General features: G+C 42.6%; 1 protein-coding gene across 1 annotated transcript in view; it reads left to right on the forward strand.

Moving 5' to 3' along the window:
* The first annotated feature begins 206 nt into the window (after positions 1-206).
* Positions 207-20794, forward strand: part of NEDD1 (NEDD1 gamma-tubulin ring complex targeting factor) — a 47984-nt gene continuing 27396 nt past the window's right edge. The window contains exons 1-4 of the mRNA XM_038756778.1: positions 207-385; positions 7812-7906; positions 10780-10896; positions 12720-12860. Coding sequence (XP_038612706.1) covers positions 250-385; positions 7812-7906; positions 10780-10896; positions 12720-12860 — 489 coding nt within the window. The 5' untranslated portion in view covers positions 207-249. The remainder of the gene's footprint in view (positions 386-7811; positions 7907-10779; positions 10897-12719; positions 12861-20794) is intronic.

Raw genomic sequence — 20794 nt, forward strand, 5'->3', positions numbered from 1 at the left:
GGGCCCCGCCCCCTCCCTGCTATTGGCCGCCGCCCAGCCAATAGGGCCGCCCGATGGGAGGTTAAGGGGCGTGGCCAGCGCCGGGAGCCGTGGCGGGAAAGCCGGCGCTCCCCGCCCGCCCTCTTCCGCTTCCGCCCTCGCGCCTCGGCGGCCCGCGGAGGTTTCCAGGGTCCCCGGGGGCTGCCGGTAACGTGGCGCGGCCCGGCGCGGGGGGCCTTGAGCCCGCCAGCCTGCGCGGCGCGCGCCGGCATGCAGGAGGAGCGCAGGTTCGCCTCAGCGGGGGATGACGTGAAGATCTGGGACTCGGCGTCTCTCACAGTGTTGGAGCGGTTCAACCCCCACAGCTCCTCCCCCGGCATCGGCTCTTTGTGCTGGACCAACAATAGTATCCTTTACTCGGCCCGGGGCCCACGGGCCCCGCCTTCATTCGATCAATCAATCAATCAATCGTATTGATTGAGCGCTTAATGTGTGCAGAACACTGTACTAAGCGCTTAGGAAGTCCAAGTTGGCACCATAGAGAGACAGGCCCTACCCAACAGTGGGCTCACAGTCTAGAAGGGGGGAGACAGAGAACAGAACCAAACATACTAACAAAATAAAATAGATATCAATCAATCGTATTGAGCGCTTATTGTGTGTGGAACACTGTACTAAGCGCTTGGGAAGTCCAAGTTGGCGACATAGAGAGACAGGCCCTACCCAACAGTGGGCTCACAGTCTAGAAGGGGGAGACGGAGAACGGAACCAAACATATTAAGATAAAATAGAATAGATATGTACAAGTAAAATAAATAGAGTAAGAAATAGGTACAAACATATACATATCAATCAATCGTATCATTGAGCGCTTAATGTGTGCAGAGCACTGGGCTAAGTGCTTGGGAAGTCCAAGTTGGCATCATCTAGAGACGGGGCCTACCCAATGGTGGGCTCACAGTCTAGAAGGGCGAGACAGAGAACAAAACCAAACATATTAACAAAATAAAATAGAATAGATATCAATCAATCGTATTTATTGAGCGCTTAATGTGTGCGGAACACTGTACTAAGCGCTTGGGAAGTCCAAGTTGGCGACATAGAGAGACAGGCCCTACCCAACTGTGGGCTCACAGTCTAGAAGGGGGAGACGGAGAACGGAACCAAACATATTAAAATAAAATAGAATAGATATGTACAAGTAAAATAAATAGAGTAAGAAATAGGTACAAACATATACATATCAATCAATCGTATCATTGAGCGCTTAATGTGTGCAGAGCACTGGGCTAAGTGCTTGGGAAGTCCAAGTTGGCATCATCTAGAGACGGGGCCTACCCAATGGTGGGCTCACAGTCTAGAAGGGCGAGACAGAGAACAAAACCAAACATATTAACAAAATAAAATAGAATAGATATCAATCAATCGTATTTATTGAGCGCTTATTGTGTGCGGAACACTGGACTAAGCGCTTGGGAAGTCCAAGTTGGCAACATAGAGAGACAGGCCCTACCCAACAGTGGGCTCACAGTCTAGAAGGGGGAGACAGAACAGAACCAAACATATTAAAATAAAATAGAATAGATATGTACAAGTAAAATAGAGTAAGAAATAGGTACAAACATATACATATCAATCAATCGTATTATTGAGCGCTTACTGTGTGCAGAGCACTGGGCTAAGTGCTTGGGAAGTCCAAGTTGGCATCATCTAGAGACGGGGCCTACCCAGTGGTGGGCTCACAGTCTAGAAGGGCGAGACAGAGAACAAAACCAAACATGTTAACAAAATAAAATAGAATAGAAATCAATCGTATTTATTGAGTGCTTACTGTGTGCAGAGCACTGGACTAAGCGCTTGGGAAGTCCAAGTTGGCAACATAGAGAGACAGGCCCTACCCAACAGTGGGCTCACAGTCTAGAAGGGGGAGACAGAACAAAACCAAACATATTAACAAACTCAAATAGAATAGATGTCAATCAATCAATCGTATTTATTGAGCGCTTACTGTGTGCAGAGCACCGGACTAAGCGCTTGGGAAGTCCAAGTTGGCAACATAGAGAGACAGGCCCTACCCAACAGTGGGCTCACAGTCTAGAAGGGGGAGACAGAGAACAGAACCAAACATATTAAAATAAAATAGAATAGATACGTACAAGTAAAATAAATAGAGTAAGAAATAGGTACAAACATATACATATCAATTAATCGCATTATTGAGTGCTTACTGTGTGCAGAGCACTGGACTAAGCGCTTGGGAAGTCCAAGTTGGCAACATAGAGAGACGGGCCCTACCCAACAGTGGGCTCACAGTCTAGAAGGGGGGAGACAGAGAACAGAACCAAACATATTAACAAAATAAAATAGATATCAATTAATCAGTCGTATTTATTGAGCGCTTAGTGTGTGCGGAGCACTGTACTAAGCGCTCGGGAAGTCCAAGTTGGCAACGTAGAGAGACAGGCCCTACCCAACAGTGGGCTCACAGTCTAGAAGGGGGAGACAGACAACAAAACCAAACATGTTAACAAAATAGAATAGATATGTACAAGTAAAATAGAGTAAGAAATATGTACAAACATATATACATATCAATCAATCATATTATGGAGCGCTTACTGTGTGCGGAGCACTGGACTAGGCGCTTGGGAAGTCCAAGTTGACAACATAGAGAGACAGGCCCTAACCAACAGTGGGCTCACAGTCTAGAAGGGGGGAGACAGAGAACAAAACCAAACATATTAACAAAATAAAATAGATATCAATTAATCGTATTTATTGAGCTCTTACTGTGTGCAGAGCACTGGACTAAGCGCTTGGGAAGTCCAAGTTGGCAACATAGAGAGACAGGCCCTACCCAACGGTGGGCTCACAGTCTAGAAGGGGGAGACAGACAACAAAACCAAACATATTAACAAAACAGAATAGATATGTACAAGTAAAATAGAGTAAGAAATATGTACAAACATAAATACATAATCAATCAGTCAATCGTATTATTGAGCGCTTACTGTGTGCAGAGCACTTGGGAAGTCCAAGTTGGCAACATCTAGAGACGGGCCCTACCCAACGGTGGGCTCACAGTCTAAAAGGGGGAGACAGAGAACAAAACCAAACGTATTAACAAAATGAAATAGAATAGATATGTACAAGTAAAATAGAGTAAGAAATATGTACAAACATATATACATATCAATCAATCAATTGTATTATTGAGCGCTTACTGTGTGCAGAGCACTGGACTAAGCGCTTGGGAAATCCAAGTTGGCAACATCTAGAGACAGTCCCTACCCAACAGTGGGCTCACAGTCTAATGATGGCATTTGTTAAGCGCTTACTATGTGCAAAGCACTGTTCTAAGCAGTTGTTATGTTCTGTGCCCACAATGAGCTTACAGTCTAGAGGGGAGACATGTGCGGAGCTGGGATTAATCAATCAATCGTATTTATTGAGCGCTTACTGTATGCAGAGCACTGTACTAAGCGCTTGGGAAGTACAAGTTGGCAACATATAGAGACAGTCCCTACCCAACAGTGGGCTCACAGTCTAGAAGGGGGAGACAGAACAAAACCAAACATGTTAACAAAATAGAATAGAAATCAATCAAGCATATTTATTGAGCACTTACTGTGTGCAGAGCACTGGACTAAGCGCTTGGGAAGTCCAAGTTGGCAACATCTAGAGACGGTCCCTACCCAACAGTGGGCTCACAGTCTACAAGGGGGAGACAGACAACAAAACAAAACAGAATAGATGTCAATCAATCATATTTATTGAGCGCTTACTGTGTGCAGAGCACTGTATTGAGCGCTTGGGAAGTACAAGTTGGCAACATCTAGTGACGGGCCCTACCCAACAGCGGGCTCACAGTCTAAAAGGGGGAGACAGAGAACAAAACCAAACATATTAACAAAATAAAATAAATAGAATAGATATGTACAAGTAAAATAAATCAATAAATAGAGTAAGAAATATGTACTAACATATATACATATAAATCAATCAATCGTATTTATCGAGCGCTTACTGTGTGCAGAGCACTCTACTAAGCGCTTGGGAAGTACAAGTTGGCAACATTAACAAAATAAAATAAATAGAATAGGTATGTACAAGTATAAATAAATCAATAGAGTAACAAATATGCACAAACATATGCATATATACAGGTGCTGTGGGGAAGGGAAGGAGGTAAGGTGGGGGGGATGGAGGGGGGAGGAGGGGGAGAGGAATCACATTGAGTGAGCGCTTACTATGTGCGGAGCACTGTACTGAGCACTTGGGAAGGACAAGTCGGCAACATCTAGAGACGGTCCCTACCCCCGCAACAGGCTCACAGTCTAGAAGGGGGAGACAGACGACAAAACAAAACATGGAGACAGGTGTCAAAACCGTTAGAACAAATAGAATTATAGCTATATGCACATCATTAACAAATCCATAATTTATATTAATTTCTGTCTCCTAGACTGTAAGCTCATGTGGGCAGGGAAAGTGTCTATCAACTCTGTTACTCATTCAGTCGTATTGATTGAGCGCTTACTATGTGCGGAGCACTGTACTGAGTGCTTGGGAAAGACAAGTCGGCAACATCTAGAGACGGTCCCTATCCCACAACGGGCTCACAGTCTGATAATAATAATAATGATGGCATTTGTTAAGCTCTTACTATGTGCCAAGCACTGTTCTAAGCGCTGCGGTGGGGGTCGCTTCACTTCTCTGGGCTTCAGTGACCTCATCTGTCTAATGGGGATGAAGACTGTGAGCCCCACGTGGGATAATCTGATCACCTTGTATCTACCCCAGTGCTTAGAACGGTGCGTGGCACATGGTAAGTGCTTAAAAAATACTAACTTAATAATTGGTATTATTATTATCATTTTGAGAGATTGCCCCAAAGTCCCAGCTTGGTCATTCAGAGCCTCCTTGGACAGGCCCGGACATGACTTGGGCATGTTTTGAGAAGCAGCGTGGCGCCACTTGTCTGCTGTGTGACCTTGGGCAAGTCCCTTCACTTCTCTGTGCCTCAGTGACCTCATCTGTAAAATGGGGATGAAGACCGTGAGCCCCACGTGAGACACCCTGATTACCTTGTATCTACCCCAGTATAACAGTGCTTGACACATAGTAAGCACTTAACAAATACCATTATTATTATTATTAGGCAAGAATAAGAGCAGAAAATACCATTTTAAGGATACCAAAATTATTGTACTTAGTCTAAAGATCATCACTAGTCTAAGAGCTTAACTATTTTGCTGTTTATTGCCTTAGCCATTTTAGTTTAGAACACAGGCTTATTAGCCTGTTTATGAAATATGAAGGAATCTGCATTTAATTGAGAGTCATTTGCACGAGCTAAACTTCGCCAGAAAGTTTAATCTGAGACCTGTTCAATCCTGGCCGAAATACCCAACCTGCGCTCTGGTGTCCTTTCTGGGATCCTGGCCTGCTACTCTCTCCCGGCTCTCCTCTCTTTTGATTTTTTTTTAATAATGGTATTTGTTCAGTGTTTACTATGTGCAAGGCACTGTACTAAGGTGATGGGGTAAATACAACATAGGTTGAACACAGTACATGCACCAAATGGGGCTTGTTGTCTTAATCCCCATTAATAATGATGGTATTTGTTAAGCGCTTATTATGTGCCAGGCACTGTACTAAGTGCTGGGGTGGATACAAGCAAATCAGGTTGGACACAGTCCCTGTTATTCGTTCATTCAGTTGTATTTCTTGAGCGTTTACTGTATGCAGCACACTGTACTAAGCACTTGGGAGACATAGTCCCGCCTACAGCAAGCTCACAGTCTAGAGAGACAGACAGTAATATAAATAAATAGATAAATTACAGATATATACAGACCTATGCATGTACATACATCCAAAAATAAAGTGACACATTCCTTGCGCACAACAAGTTTACAGTCTGTCCCACTTGGGGCCCACAGTCTCAATCCCCCTTTTACAGATGAGGCAATCGAGGCACAGAGAAGTGAAGTGACTTGTCCAAGTTCACACAGCAGACAAGTGGCAGATCCGGGGTTAGAACCCGTGACCTTCTGCGTCCCAAGCTCTTGCTCTGTCCACTACACCATGCTGCTTCCCATTCCACAGATAAGGTAATTGAGGCCCAGAGAAGTTAATAAATTCGCCTGCGGTCACAGACAAGTAGCAGAGCAGGATTAGAACCCAGGTCCTGACTCTCAGGCCCGTGTTCTATCCGTTAGGTCATGCTGCTTCTCTGCAGTAGGACTCTTCCCCAGCTCTGCCACTCCTCTCCTCCCCACCTTTTAATCAATCAATCAATCAGTTGTATTTATTGAGCGCTTACTGTGTGCGGAGCACTGTATTAAGCGCTTGGGAAGTACAAGTTGGCAACATATAGGGACGGTCCCTATAGAGATGGTCCCTACCCAACAGTGGGCTCACAGTCTAGAAGGGGGAGACAGAGAACAAAACAAAACATATTAACAAAATAAAATAAGTAGAATAGATATGTACGAGGAAGATAAATAAATAGATTAATAAATACATACAAACATATACATGTATACAGGTTCTGTGGGGAAGGGAAGGAGGTAAGGCAGGGGGGTGGAGACGGGGAGGAGGGGGAGAGGAAATGAAGTGATATTTACATTTGAGAGAAAACACCTAGATCTATAAGTTCTAGCTTTTATGTGAAATCCGGAAGAGGTGTTTTTTTTTTTAAAAAAAATCCAGGCGCTAATGCTCAAAAATCACCATAAGTCTCTATCTCTCTCTTCACTCTGTAGCATTTTACTAAATCAAAAATGCGCTTTTCAAAAGCAGTTTTCAGGTACCACCCGCTAAGGGTAGTTTTGCTGTTTTTGAAAATGGAATTTTCTAGTCTGACACTACTTCAGGATGTTCAGAAAGGCACAATCAAATGGATTTTCTCACTTCCCTACTTGGGCCTCCAACAATCTTGTTACTCCTGCTCCCTTTCCTTGCCCATCACTCTTTCAGTCAATGGGTGGTATTTATTGAGCGCTTCCTTGGGAGAGTACAGTACCACAGAGTGAGTAGACACGTTCCCTGCCCATGAGGAGCATACAGACTAGCCCGGGAGGCAGATGTTTATACAGTTATGGACATTACTGCTGTGGGGTCAAGGTAGGGCGAATATCAAGTGTTTAAAGGGTACAGATCTCTCTCCTTTCTTCTCCTCTTTCTTTTCCTCTTTCTTTTCCCAGCTCTTTGATCTGTTCTCCTTTCCATGGCCCAGCTCTCTCAGCCAGTTGCCTCCTAGGAACCATATCTAAGCCAATAAGAACACCAGTCAAACCCTGAGGAAACAGCTGTTCTTCATTTATAAAAAGATTAAAATGAACTTCAAATAATTTTTCCAGTATGTCTTCTGTAAAGCCTTTTCTTTTCAGAATTCCGAGCCTAAGTTGCTAAGAAGAACGATTGTATTTTTTTGGTAGGATTTTTTTTTCAGTTGGAAAAAGGATAGGGAAACGCGGTGGGATTTTAACATAATGCTTATGCCTTTGGATAATAGCTTTGTGGAACAGCATGCCAATAAGTAAGATTGACACTAGGACGAATAAATGGTGATGCTTGAGAGATAAAGTGGAACCCATCCGTCTGCTCTTCAACAAAGAAATAGGAAATAGATGTGTTACAAGACCGTCAGGACATGCAAAAATCAGTCAGACACTGCTTACTTTCAAAGATCAGAAAATACCCAAGGTCTGAAAGGTGGTTGGTTTTCATTGTAATTGATTTGGTTAAGAGCAAGGAATTGCTACTATGTTCGCTTGTCAGTGACTGTACCAGTTCTATTCCATGTTCCATAACTCCTCATTCAGATAATTTTCTGGTTACTGCGTCTACCACTGGTGACAAAATAGTCGTTTCAAATTGCAAATGTAAACCTCTTCCACTCTTAGAATTAGCAGAAGGGGTAAGTATAGCTGAGTTGTTTTGTCGTTGCATTGTTTTCTGTCTTTTCATCTGGAGTTGCACTGTGGAAGAGAACTGGCGGTGTTGCTTTTTGTTTATCGGTACGTTCTGAACCGCAGACGTAAGAGTAATAGATCTTTCATTAAATTTCAATTGATGTTTGGTAGTCTCATGAGAGAACATAGCATAAATCAGACTTGAAGAGGGGTGGGAGTATCCCAAAATCAAGGCTGGGGAAATTAAGTTCAAATCAAAAGACGATGTGGTATCTATTAAGCACAGGTAGAACAAAGCATTCCCAAGTTTACGGCTGCCAAATAACACATGAGGAGTAGGGGTGATTAGTTTTATGACTCAGTACCATTGACCAGTGCCATATTCCCATTGCTCCCCCCTCCTCTTCCCCTTTCCCTTCCAATGTTCATGGGGTAATCTTTGTTGTGTGGTCTTTCTCCTTAAGTTTTCAGTAGCCAAGTCAATCTATTTCCTCTACAGCACTGCTCAAATCCAGGCATTCATTCATTTGGTCGTATTTATTGAGCCTTTACTGTGTGCGGAGCACTGTACTAAGCGTTCAGGAGAGTACAATACAGTATTAGACACATTCCCTGCCCAGAGCGAGCTTACAGTGTAGCGTCAATCCTCTTAGTCCTTTCTGTTAAATTCCCTGAGTGGGCCCAAGTCACCTTAATCTCAGGTGATGCATCAATCAATGATATTAAGCGCTTAGTACAGTGTACAGTGCTCTTCACACAATAAGTGCTCAATAAATACAATTGAATGAATTTATCAAGAACTTACTGCTGTATGCTGAACTGTAGTAGGGGCTTGGGAGAGCACAGTGCAATAGAGTTGGTAGACGTGATCCCTGCCCTCGAGGAGCTTATAGTCTAGTGGAGGGGACAGATGTTAATATAAATTTGGATATATTCATAAGTGGGAATATGCCTACCAACTTTATTATGGTGTACTCTCCCAAGTACTTAATACAGTGCACTGCCCACAGTAAGTGCTCAGTAAGTATGCTTTAAGTTCCGTGGGACTAAGGTAAGGGTGAGCATCGAAGGCCTTAAGGGCTAAGGACTCAAGTCCCTAGGTGATGGCAAATGAAATGGGGAAATGAAGGGTTAGTCAAGGAGGGCCTTTTGGAAGAGATGTGTTTATATATATATATATATATATATATATATATATATATATATATATATATATATATTTATTTATTTATTTATTTTAAGAAGTGCTCTGGTTTATGTAACACATAACTTGAGCCTTCCTGGGCCCTAGTTGGATTCCTGGGACCAAGTTTTCACCCACCCTGTTCTTCTCGGGCCATATTTTTTCAGTCCATTGTCCACTCTCTGGAACTATTGGGTCCGTTTTTGGTCCAACATTGGCAGAAGGAAAGAGTTGGGAGGGGAAGGAGGTCTATTGGGATGATTTTGTGCTCTCCCCCACCCCTGCACTGCTTTACCTCTTCCCTTACAGTAGTACTATCAAAGCCCTTCATTAACTGACCCCTAGTTTTATTTTCTAATACTTCTCAGAAGCCCAGGCAGACCGCCTCAGCGCTGTTTGCCCCTTCCACGCCCCTCCCTCATGCTCTTTTGAATCTTTGTCCATCTGCAAGAAACAAGTCTCTCCCCATCAAATTCTAGCTAAAACACCACAACTGTACTTGCTTCAAAGAGCTTATCTTGATTAATTCCACCTATTTAACCTGCCCACACAATCAGAGATCTGATTTTCTCATTCCTCCATGTAGCTACTGCCAGTCAATTATGTATTTCAGTGGTTTTATTTTTTCTTTTTTTGAGAGGAGAGGAGGTGTATTTTGCCTCCCTCCCCACCACTAATTTGTAAGCCTGGAGGGTATGGACCATATCTATTCTGTGCTAAATAGTGTGTGCCCTGTGGGCACTGAATAAGTACTTGCTAACTTACTGATTCAGAGTGAGATGACTGTCAGTGGTTCTCCTGTTGTTTTATTATAAATCATTGAAATCCCATATTGCCCTCTAAGAATAATATAGGTGGTGATATTTGGGGACCACTGAATCAGTGATATTTGATGACAGTTAGTATGAAACTATGCCTTGACATCATGCTTTGTCTGCCCACCTGCCATGGATAAGGCTAAGACACATAACTTGTCACTGTCACTTGGGCTTGTGAGTTAATTGGTTTGAAATAAACCCACGTAGCGATTCTGGGATGTATCATCATAGAAAAATGGGAAGGAGTCTTACCAGTGAATTTGTGGGGAAACATCTACAATATGTGGGTTAAATTTAGTGGTTATATAACTGCTAAATGAGAAAGCATAACTGCTTAAGGGCAAAAACTGGAAATCGACTCCTCGGCTTTATTGTGGAGGCCAAATGAAGAGCATGAATTTGGATTAATTACTAAGGCATAATAGAAGCATTTGTCTGCACAGTCATAAAAAGCAGGGTTTGGGTGAATACAGTAAAAAGTGAGAGACACAATCTCAACCCGGTAGACTCCTACATTTTAATGGGGGTGACAGGTGAACACACATTATATACATTAAATAGGAGAATGAGGGGAAAAAAGGGAAAATAAACCGATAGCAAAAATGTAGAGAATGAGTAGTAAAAAATATGAGTAATGTGGACTAAATTGATATGTATAATTGCTAAGGTGGCTGTTAATGATTCTTTCTGGGAAGGTAGGGATTAGTTGGGGAACACAACTATTTTAAGATGGGTAATGATGTGATTTGGGAAGAGATTTGAGGTGGGGGAATCATGGAAATGAGAAGCAGGACTATTAATACTGTTTAACCATTTTACAGTTTAACGACTTTTCTATTTAGAATATACAATACAAAGTATTTCCTCTTTTTTATAGCAAAAGCAGACATGTGTAAATTTAAGTTCCACATCTATGTATCTTGTAAGTGGAGGTCTCGATCATACTGTTAATATCTGGGATTTAAAATCTAAAAGACTTCATCGATCTCTTAAGGTAAGAAACTAATTGTTTATTACACCTGACACCCAATTCAGTTAATACAGTCTGTACTTATCTCATTGGCTATGGCCAGTGCAACATTCTGTTGTTTTTTTTTCCCTCCAAGTCTGCACTGTGAAGACCTAACTTTACACACAAAGTGAATACTGATTGGGATGGGGCCTTGGAAGATGAGAGATGTTCATTCAGTTGCATTTAATGTTGTAGTGGTCACTGGGCCTGCTCCTTAGTTTGCATCTGATTCCCTCATGTCTGTCTGTTTGTCTGCTGGTTGAGCAATAGGATTTGGTTTTCATCAGCTACGCATCAGGCAGAAACTCCTCACCCTGGGCTTCAAGGCTGTCCATCACCTCGCCCCCTCCTACCTCACCTCCCTTCTCTCCTTCTACAGCCCACCCCGCACCTTCCGCTCCTCTGCCGCTAATCTCCTCACCGTACCTCGTTCTCACCTGTCCCGCCATCAATCCCCGGCCCACGTCATCCCCCGGGCCTGAAATGCCCTCCCTCTGCCCATCCGCCAAGCTAGCTCTCTTCCTCCCTTCAAGGCCCTACTGAGAGCTCACCTCCTCCAGGAGGCCTTCCCAGACTGAGCCCCTTCCTTCCTCTCCCCCTCGTCCCCCTCTCCATCCCCCCATCTTACCTCCTTCCCTTCCCCACAGCACCTGTATATATGTATATATGTTTGTACATATTTATTACTCTATTTATTTATTTATTTATTTTACCTGTACATATCTATTCTATTTATTTTATTTTGTTAGTATGTTTGGTTTTGTTCTCTGTCTCCCCCTTTTAGACCGTGAGCCCACTGTTGGGTAGGGACTGTCTCTATATGTTGCCAACTTGTACTTCCCAAGCGCTTAGTACAGTGCTCTGCACACAGTAAGCGCTCAATAAATACGATTGATTGATTGATTGATTGATCAGCTGCCGGTCCTGGCTGTTTGTCTCCCAGATGTCTTGGGGACTCCCAAGGTGTTTTCCGGATTCCCGGCAGATTGGTGGCAGGGTGAGGAGGGCCCTGCAGAGCCACCAATATTCCCAGGCAGGAAGCTGTTAATAGGCAGATTCTAGGGCCAATGAGATGACACCCCAAAGTTGTTCTGGTTAATTAGTGATGGTATTTGTTAAGCACTTACTGTGTGCCAAGCATTGGGGTAGATAGAAGCCAACCAGGGCGGACAGAGTTCCAGTCCCACGTGAAGCTTAGAGTTTTAGTAGGAGGGAGGACAGTTGTTGAATCCCCATTTTATAGGGAGGAAACTGAGACACAGAGAAGTGACTTGCCCACAGTCACACACCAGGCAGATGGTGGAGCTGGGTTTAGAGCCCAGGTCCTCTGAATCCCAGGCCCGTGCTTCTTTCCACTGGGTCATGCTGTTCCAACTTAAATCTAACACTTCTGAGTCCTAACATGCAGAACTGTGACGCAGAACAGTAGAAGAGTTGACTTTAGGTTTGAAGATGACGCTGCCTACTGTGACACTGTCCGTGAATGAGAGTCTTTGAGAGAGAATTTGGTGCACACCCAAAGCAAGAAACTAACTAGCAGCTAACACGTGGAATGGTGCTTGGATGGTTAGGACATTGGTGGTGTCCGTAAAATGTTTCCCCCTGCTTTTAGAGTTGCCCTTGGCAGACGTGGCCACTTTGCGTTTGTCAAATTATCTTTCAGTTGTAGACTTCCATTCAAAAATAAACTGCTTCAGACTTGGAAGAAAAGGGGGGTGTAAATCTGACCCTCTCCCAGAACAAATTCAGCAGTTTTCATTAAGATTTTTAAGATTATTCCTAAAATGTTTTTGTTTTTCTTTCAGGACCACAAAGATGAAGTAACATGTGTAACATTTAATTGGAATGACTGCTACATTGCTTCTGGATCTATGAGCGGTGAAATTATTTTGCACAGTGTAACTACCAATTTGTCCAGTACTCCTTTCGGCCATGCGAACAGTCAGGTATAGTGTGAAGATTTTCAAACTCAAATGGTATGGGGAATTACATCCAACCTAGTGAATTTAAGTTTATAGTTCTAAAACTGAGGGCATTTTGAATTTGATTTTAACCTATTGTGAAAACTTTAACTTGGAAGTTAGCTTTGAGGGAAATTGAAATTGGTCTTTCTTCACCATTTCTTCCAATTCATACCTAAATTTAAAGCAGCTTGAGGACAGAGGTCATTTCTTTTGCTTTTGTGTATTTTCCCAAGCAGAAGCAGCATGGCTTAGTGGCAGGAGCACGGGCTTGGGAGTCAGAGGATGTGGGTTCTAATCCCGGCTCCACCGCTTCTCTGTGGTGTGACCTGGGGCAATTCACTTATCTTTTCTCTACCTCAGTTGCCTCATCTGTAAAATGGGGGTAAAGACTGTGAGCCCCATGTGGGACAGGTGTCCAACCTGATTTGCTTATATTCTTGCCCCCCCTCCAGTGCTTAGAACAGTTCTTGGTACATAGTAAGCGCTTAACAAATACTATTCTGTCTACCATAGGTGTTCCCTAGATGCCATTCATGGGCAGTTGGAAGTTACACCTCTAGCAATTGAGTGGATAAATGTGCATGTAAAACACCCCACATGTAACATTTCGTGTTTCCACAAGCAAAATCAGGCCATTTCCAGGTTGAACCAGTCTCACTTTGAGTGGAGCACCTCATCTGCCATGCCTTGAGCCTCCTCCTCTGTCACTTTACCCCCACTCCTAAATGTGGGACTGTTGGAAGCCAGGCCCAAAAATTTAGCCTCTACTGGGACATGTCGTGCTGATGGTCATTTACTGTGCAGGAGCCTTTGAAGATGGATCTTAGGAAACTCAAAAGCATCAATCGTTTTGAAGAGAAGAGGTGTTTGTGTCACTAACAGCACAGAGGGCCAAGGAAGATAGGGTTTGGGAAAGTGTTCTCAAGCTAAGAGAAGATCTTTGACAACTATTGCAAGACAGTTCTGTTGGTGTGTCAGAACAGACATCTATCCAAGATGCAAAAGGGAGGGATGAGGGGAAGGTGGCTTAGTCAAATTGCAATTTTTGGAGGCTGAGGAATTTCTAGATATAATAATAATAATAATGATAATGATAGCATTTATCCAGCGCTTAGAATAGTGCTTTGCACATAGTAAGCAGTTAATAAATGCCATTATTACTATTATCATTATATAATTAAGCACTTACTATGTGCAAAGCACTGTTCTAAGCCCTGGGGAGGTTACAAGGTGATCAGGTCGTCCCACGGGGGCTCACAGTCTTAATCCCCGTTTTACAGATGAGGTAACTGAGGCACAGAGAAGTTAAGTGACTTGCCCAAATTCACACAGCTGGCAATTGGCGGAGCCGGGATTTGACCCCATGACCTCTGACTCCAAAGCCCGTGCACTTTCCACTGAGCCACGCTGCTTCAGATGTGCTTCAGATATCAATTGTGCAGGGTTTCTACCATATTTTAGAAAATCTGGTGTCTGAACCGTCTATCCTTCAGTGGCTCCTTAGGTATTTAAATTCACTTTGAGCATTCATTGATGTATAGACTTTAACCATTTGTGACTAAATTTAAAACGTTGAAAAAACTTGATGGTACTTTGTAATTGATGAGGGTTGTTTTTGCCCAGATTTATTCTGTGACTCTTCTTGTTCATTAGCTTACTGAAAAATCCCGGTTAGCACACTGAATTGGTTCTGTGAAAATGGTGTTAAATGAAAGAGCACTAGATCAAGTGCAGTTTCCCGTAGAAAAATATCAAACTAATTATGCATTCCCAAGATCCAAAAATTGGACCCAAGCAATATAAATAATTAAAAAATGATAAGCAATATAGTTAATTTGATTAACTTATGTGATTAAATAGCAATTGTAAAAATGTAAAAATGAAAAAGATGATGAAATTAAACAACTAAATGTTAACACGTACCAGTAAAAAGCCATATTTTACCATAAAGGCCCAACCCATATTAGAGAAGCAGCGTGGCTCAGTGGAAAGAGCACAGGCTTGGGAGTCAGAGGTCATGGGTTCAAATCCCAGCTCTGCCAATTGTCAGCTGTGTGACTTTGGGCAAGTCACTCAACTTCTCTGTGCCTCAGTTCCCTCGTCTGGAAAATGGGGGTTAAGACTGTGAGCCCCCCGTGGGACAACCTGATTACCTTGTAGCCCCCCAGCTCTTAGAACATAGTAAGCGCTTAACAAATACCATCATTATTATTATTATATTTGTCCTCACTGTTCACCCTGCCAAACCCAAAGGTTTGCATGTGGTCACGTGATGCTTACCTGAGTCCTGACCCTTGAACACATTATTTATCTGTCCAACTTAAGCTTTTCAGTTGTTGGCTTCTCGAGGTACCTAACGGTTGCTTTAATTTCACCCGTTCATTGCCATCCTTTCCCAAAACCTCCGCTCAAATAACCAGCTGATAGCTGCAGAGCAGGTAATTCATGTTCGTTTCCAGGAGACTGCTGCTAATGTTGCCACATTTGCCTCAAGGTCATGGTCTACTTAGTATATTTGTGACGTAACATCAGTGCAGAAGTACAGCAGCTTCTCAGTGGGTGAAGAAGAGCATTACGGCCATTCCCTTTAGAGGTGCCTACTCTTGGATTGTCCTTGTTCCCTAAATTACATCACTTTGGACGATTTGTCTATTCATGAAAATTATCAGGTCAGTTTTGGAGATTAAACGATAGTCCATCGCACCACTACTAGTGCTCCTGACAGCATGGTCCACAGGTGGTGGGAGGTGTTGGCGAGAGCCGAGGACCCTGCCTTCCTCTCGTCAGTACGGTCAGGGTGGGAGCGGGCGAAGATGGGCGTCAGAGGAGACAAGTCTGGGGAGCTGGGCATACCTCCCTGCCAAACTACCGCTTCACCGACTCCCATACGCGCCGACCTTGGGAAAGCAGCATCCCCGTCTTAACTTCTCAATTCTCAGAGAGTGGAAAAGAATCGGATTGACAAATTGCAGTTAGATGAATTTGGAGGCTTAATAGCATAAAAAATACATTTTTCAGAGCACTGAAAACTTTGGAAGCTGTGTTGTGTAAGATAAAAAAAATGAAATGCTGCAGGGCTTTTTTTGATTTACCATAATCATCTATCAGCTTTATTATTGGGAAAAGTGACCTTAATAGGCAGTTTGCTCTTCAGAAACCCATTTAGCTGTAGAACTGTCATATAAGCGGCTTTGTATATATGACTCATTTCAGGAGTATGTCCTTGGCTGTTATTAATAGTGTGCCATTCAGACCATAATCATGAAAATAATAGAAGATGTGGAGATGAGAAACTTGCACATTGCCAAACTGATAATGGTTTCTGTTTTCTAGATCAAAAACATTTCTTTCAGCTGTTCTTAATTTAGCTTTATCATGGGTAGCCAGATACTTTGTCCTGCAGAAGAATATGTTTATTCCCCTGTTAGTGGGTTATGGACCGTTTTCCAATTTTGCAAGACTGTTGTTTTCAAGTGCTCTCTGCAATATGCCCTCTAAATTAAAAATGGGCTTTTTTTTTACAGCCAGCTAGAACAGTTGTTTTTTTTTTTAAATATCATGCCTAAGTGTATTATTTAGAGTATTTGTAGTAGGGGTTATTTGTTTCATCTCTGGATTTGATTTATCCAGGCTATTCTCTGTCTCTTAACACCGATTCGGTAGTCTGCCAACAGCAGTTGCTGGGTAAAATGAACCTTTTTTGCCAGGAGCAAGAAATAAGAGGGAAGAGAGACTCCATATGCCATAGACTCCTCACACAAGGAGATGGTTTAGGCAGGGTAGAAGACTAGAAATTGCCTGGGCCAACGGAGCGGGTCCCCTTGAGCTCCCATAGCACTGTGCGTTGGAAGTGGCGGCACTTTCTTGCCTTGAAAATAAGGCTTTGAAGGTAGCATTCTGTCAGATGTGAAGGGGGAGGGAGGGATTTTTAGGCCAGAGGGAGGACATGGGCAAGGGGTTGGCGGCAAGATACAGGCGAGATCGAGGTACAGTGAGTAAATTGGCATTAGAGGAGTGAAGTATGTGGGCTGGATTGTAGTAGAAAATCAGTGAAGCAAGCTGGTTGAGTGATGTAAAGCTCATGGTAAGGAGTTTCTGTTTGATGTGACGGTTGATAGTCAACCACTGGAGATACTTGAGGAGTGGGGAGACATGAAAGTGTTTTTTCAGAAGAGTGATCAGGGCAGCAGAGTGAAATATGGACTGGAGTGGAGAAGTAGGGAAAGGCAGGAGGCAGGGAGATCTGCAGGGAGGCTGATGCAGAAGTCAAGGAGGCTATATGCCAAGGGTTTGGATCAGCAGTCGCAGTTAGAAGATCGTTGGGAAGGATGGCATTTTAGCCCCGTTGAGTAGGTGACAGACTGAATACGTGGGTTGAATGAGAGGTGAGTTGAGAATTCTGCCAATGTTATGGATTTAGGAGGTGAAGGATAGGGGTGTTGCCTACAGTGATGAGAAAGACAAAGAGAGGACGGGGTTTGGGTGGGAAGATGAGGAGTTATGTTTGGGACCTGTTTAGTTTTGAGGTGATGGTGGGACAGCCAAATAGAGATGTCCTGAAGGCCGGAAGAAATTGAGAGTGCTGAGAAGGAGAGAGCCAGGGCTGGAGAGGTAGCTTTGGGAATCTTCCAGATAGAGAGGGTAGTTGAAGTCATGGGACTGAATGAGTTCTCTAAGGGAGTGGCCGTAGTTGGAGAATAGAAAGGGACACAGAACTGAGCCTTAAGGGCGGGAGGCAGAAAAGGAGCCTGTGAAAGAGACGGAGAAGGAAGCAGTCTAATGGAAGGAGCTGGGGCTTGGGAGGCAGAGGACCTGGGTTCTAATCCCTCTAATCCCAACTCTGCCATTTGCCTCGTGTGTGACCTTGGCCAAGTCACTTAAATTCTCAGTGCTGCAGTTTCCTCATCTGTAAAGTAAGGATTAAATACCTGTTCTCCCTCCCGCTTAGAATGTGAACTCCATGTGGGACCAGATTATCTCGTATCTGCCGCAGCATTTCATACAGTACTTGGCACAGAGTAACTGTTTACCAAATACTATTTAAAAAAAAAAATGAGCAGCGAGCAGAGAGATTGGAGTACTAGGGGAGGATGGTGCCAGTGAAGCTAAGTTTAGAAAATGTTTGGAGGAGGAGGTGGTCCACAGTGCTGAAGGAAGCTGAAAGGTCAAAGGTCGTGGATCCACACTTTCTAGGTTGCAGTTTCTGTTTTTGGCTCAGTTCTTAACTGTGCGACAAACGAGGCCTTGCTGTACTTTTTTAATGGGGAAAAGGGAAAATGTATTTGCTCGGGAAATAAGACTTTCAATCTTAAAATATTTTGCTGACAGTTGTCCTCAATTATTATTCCAAACCTAAGGATGAAATTTTCCATCCTGGGAGGTGCTTAAAAAAGAATAGGCAGACATCTCTGGTAGGTGGTTTAATCTATTTACGTGCATGCCTTGGGGCGGAGGGCTACACTGGATATCTCTTGAGGTTCCTTCTAGCGCTATTATTTATCATTTTTTAATTGAAAGTTTGCTGGAAAGGCAAGAAAACTAGCCAGAAAATGTTTGGAGATAGACATATATAAGAGATGGGAGAAATACCCAGTTGTGTGTATTATTAATAGAAACAGTCATTTTCTAATTAAGCCTCTTAAGTGTGTATAATCACCTCATTTAGAAAAAAAATTAATAAGTATTTAATCTTAGATATCCTTTTTAATTGATAGTGGTAAATGGTTAGACAAACTGCAATTCTCCCTTCCCTCCGCTTCTTCGTCCTCTGTCCTCTCAAAGCCCCGTCCTGCAGTTTGTTCCCACACTGAAATTGAAAAATTTAATGCTCCTCTTTTCAGCAGTGGCTTTATCTACAATGGCTGCCAGTCAATTGATGGGATTTAGTGTGTACCTACTTTGTGCAGAGTACTGCATTAAACACTTGGAGAGTAATGCTAGACTGACACAGTCCCTCCCCTCTAAGGGCTTACAGTCTAATAATATTAATAATAATGATGGCATCTGTGAAGCGCTTACTCTGTGCAGTCTGTCCAAAATGCACAGTGAAGACACGTTCATTCTTAATGGAATAGCTGTTAGAGAAGCCTGAGCCAGGTTTTTCCATGCTTTTTTGGCCTTGATTAAAGTGTTTTTCTGTGACCTATCTGAATGTTCTTTCTTTGTGGAAAAAAGTCCTGTCTTTCTAAAGAAACCCTTATTTTGCAATTAATTCCCTCTGCTAGGTACTTGCCACAGCAGTGATGCTTCAAGAGTTGTGCTTCATAGGGAGTGTTAGTTATAAATCTGTGTAGGGTATTACATTGGAATGCCTTTACTACGTTAATTTTTTGCAGTACAAACTTAGTGTATTTAAGTACCTGCTGTGTGAGGAAGTGTTTCCTTTTGATTAAATTTACCACCTTCAAACTTCAGTGTGTGATCCCTTGTTCTGGAGCTGAGGGTTCGGTGACTATCCATTTGGTACTATATCCCTTCCTAGTCATACTTTTATGCTGTTGAAGAATTGAGACATGCTCCCTCTTACCTTTCCAGGTCAAATAGTCTTAACCTCTTTGGTGTAACTTTATAGTGTTTTCATGAATATATATAGCCATCGCGTATCAATCTCCCAACTGATTTTGCAGTCAAAATAACTGATAGTGACTTCTTGGAAGTCTGAATTTTGAAGGTTCTAGGCAGTTCAGTGTTGAATAGCTGATGTATGCTATTTAAATTTGCTGATATTCCACTTTGAAATTTGGCAAATTCCTTTTAGAATTTTAAATTATTTGGGAGTGAAGAGAAATCACTTTAAAGAGAGATCATTTTTTATTGATTTTTTTTTTTCAAAGCAGTAATAATTTTGCTCTCCTCATCATATGCGTGTGTCTTGACTCTTGTGGGAGAAAACTGAAATGTGCATCTCCAGGATCATTTCCTGGACTGCTGCAGAACCAACTGTATTTGTCTCCCACTTGATAAGTACATTGACTGATTAACTCTCGTGGTTATCGGCAGGAGGAGCATATCGTGAGTTTGTGTTTCTTTCTGGCTTTGGGTGAACTTGAAATGATGAAACCCTGAGGGCACAGGAACGAGTTGTGTTGTATAGCAGAGATAGGTAATCAAACCTAGAATTACAACTTCCCTCTCATATGGTAGCTCAGTCTTCATCTACATTTAAGAAAGGGAGGAAGACTTAGCTTGAAAAGAACTCAAGGAAGGGCCTCAGAGTGATTTGGACAGCTGATATTCCAGCACATTAAATTGTATAGAATAATTTTAATTATCTCTGCCTTCCCCTCTCCCTGCCCACTCAAAAATCGTATAGGTTCAGTTTTTCTCTGAAGTGACAAGTATATGTTGGCATTGCCACAAAATGACTGAATCTTCAAAACCAGTTAAAACTTACTTTAAGAATTTGTCCATCCATATTTTAATTTCAAAATAGTACTTATTCAGCCCAGATTTGTCCACAATATGGCAGTATTGTTTGCAGTAATTTAAAGCAGTTTCAATAAGTATACTCTCTGAGAGTGAAATGAAGTAAATACCTAAGGGTAAGTTCAATTTAGGTCTTATAAACTAGTTATGAAAATTAAAACTTAAAGAGTTGAACAGACCTTGAAGATCTTGCCCTTGGGTCATGGAACTTAATGGGGGGGAGAGAGAGCGAGAGAACGCTTTTTATTTATTAAAAGGATTTTCACCCCAACAGACAAGGGTTTGTGATGCCTGTTGGCAGATCAGCCCCACTGCCAGCAAAGATCTCCACAAGGGAACCCAGAAGGAATGTTGTGTGTTGAAGATATAATTTTTCAAGCTTTTTAATTAAAGAGGGCATTAATTAGTCAGTTAACAGAGTTATTAATTATCTTACCCAGGGTACGAGACAAAACAGCATTGAGCCCATCCCGTAGGAATATGTAGCAGAA

The sequence above is a fragment of the Tachyglossus aculeatus genome, chromosome 14 (assembly GCF_015852505.1).
Source record: "Tachyglossus aculeatus isolate mTacAcu1 chromosome 14, mTacAcu1.pri, whole genome shotgun sequence".
NCBI classification, from domain to species: domain Eukaryota; kingdom Metazoa; phylum Chordata; class Mammalia; order Monotremata; family Tachyglossidae; genus Tachyglossus; species Tachyglossus aculeatus.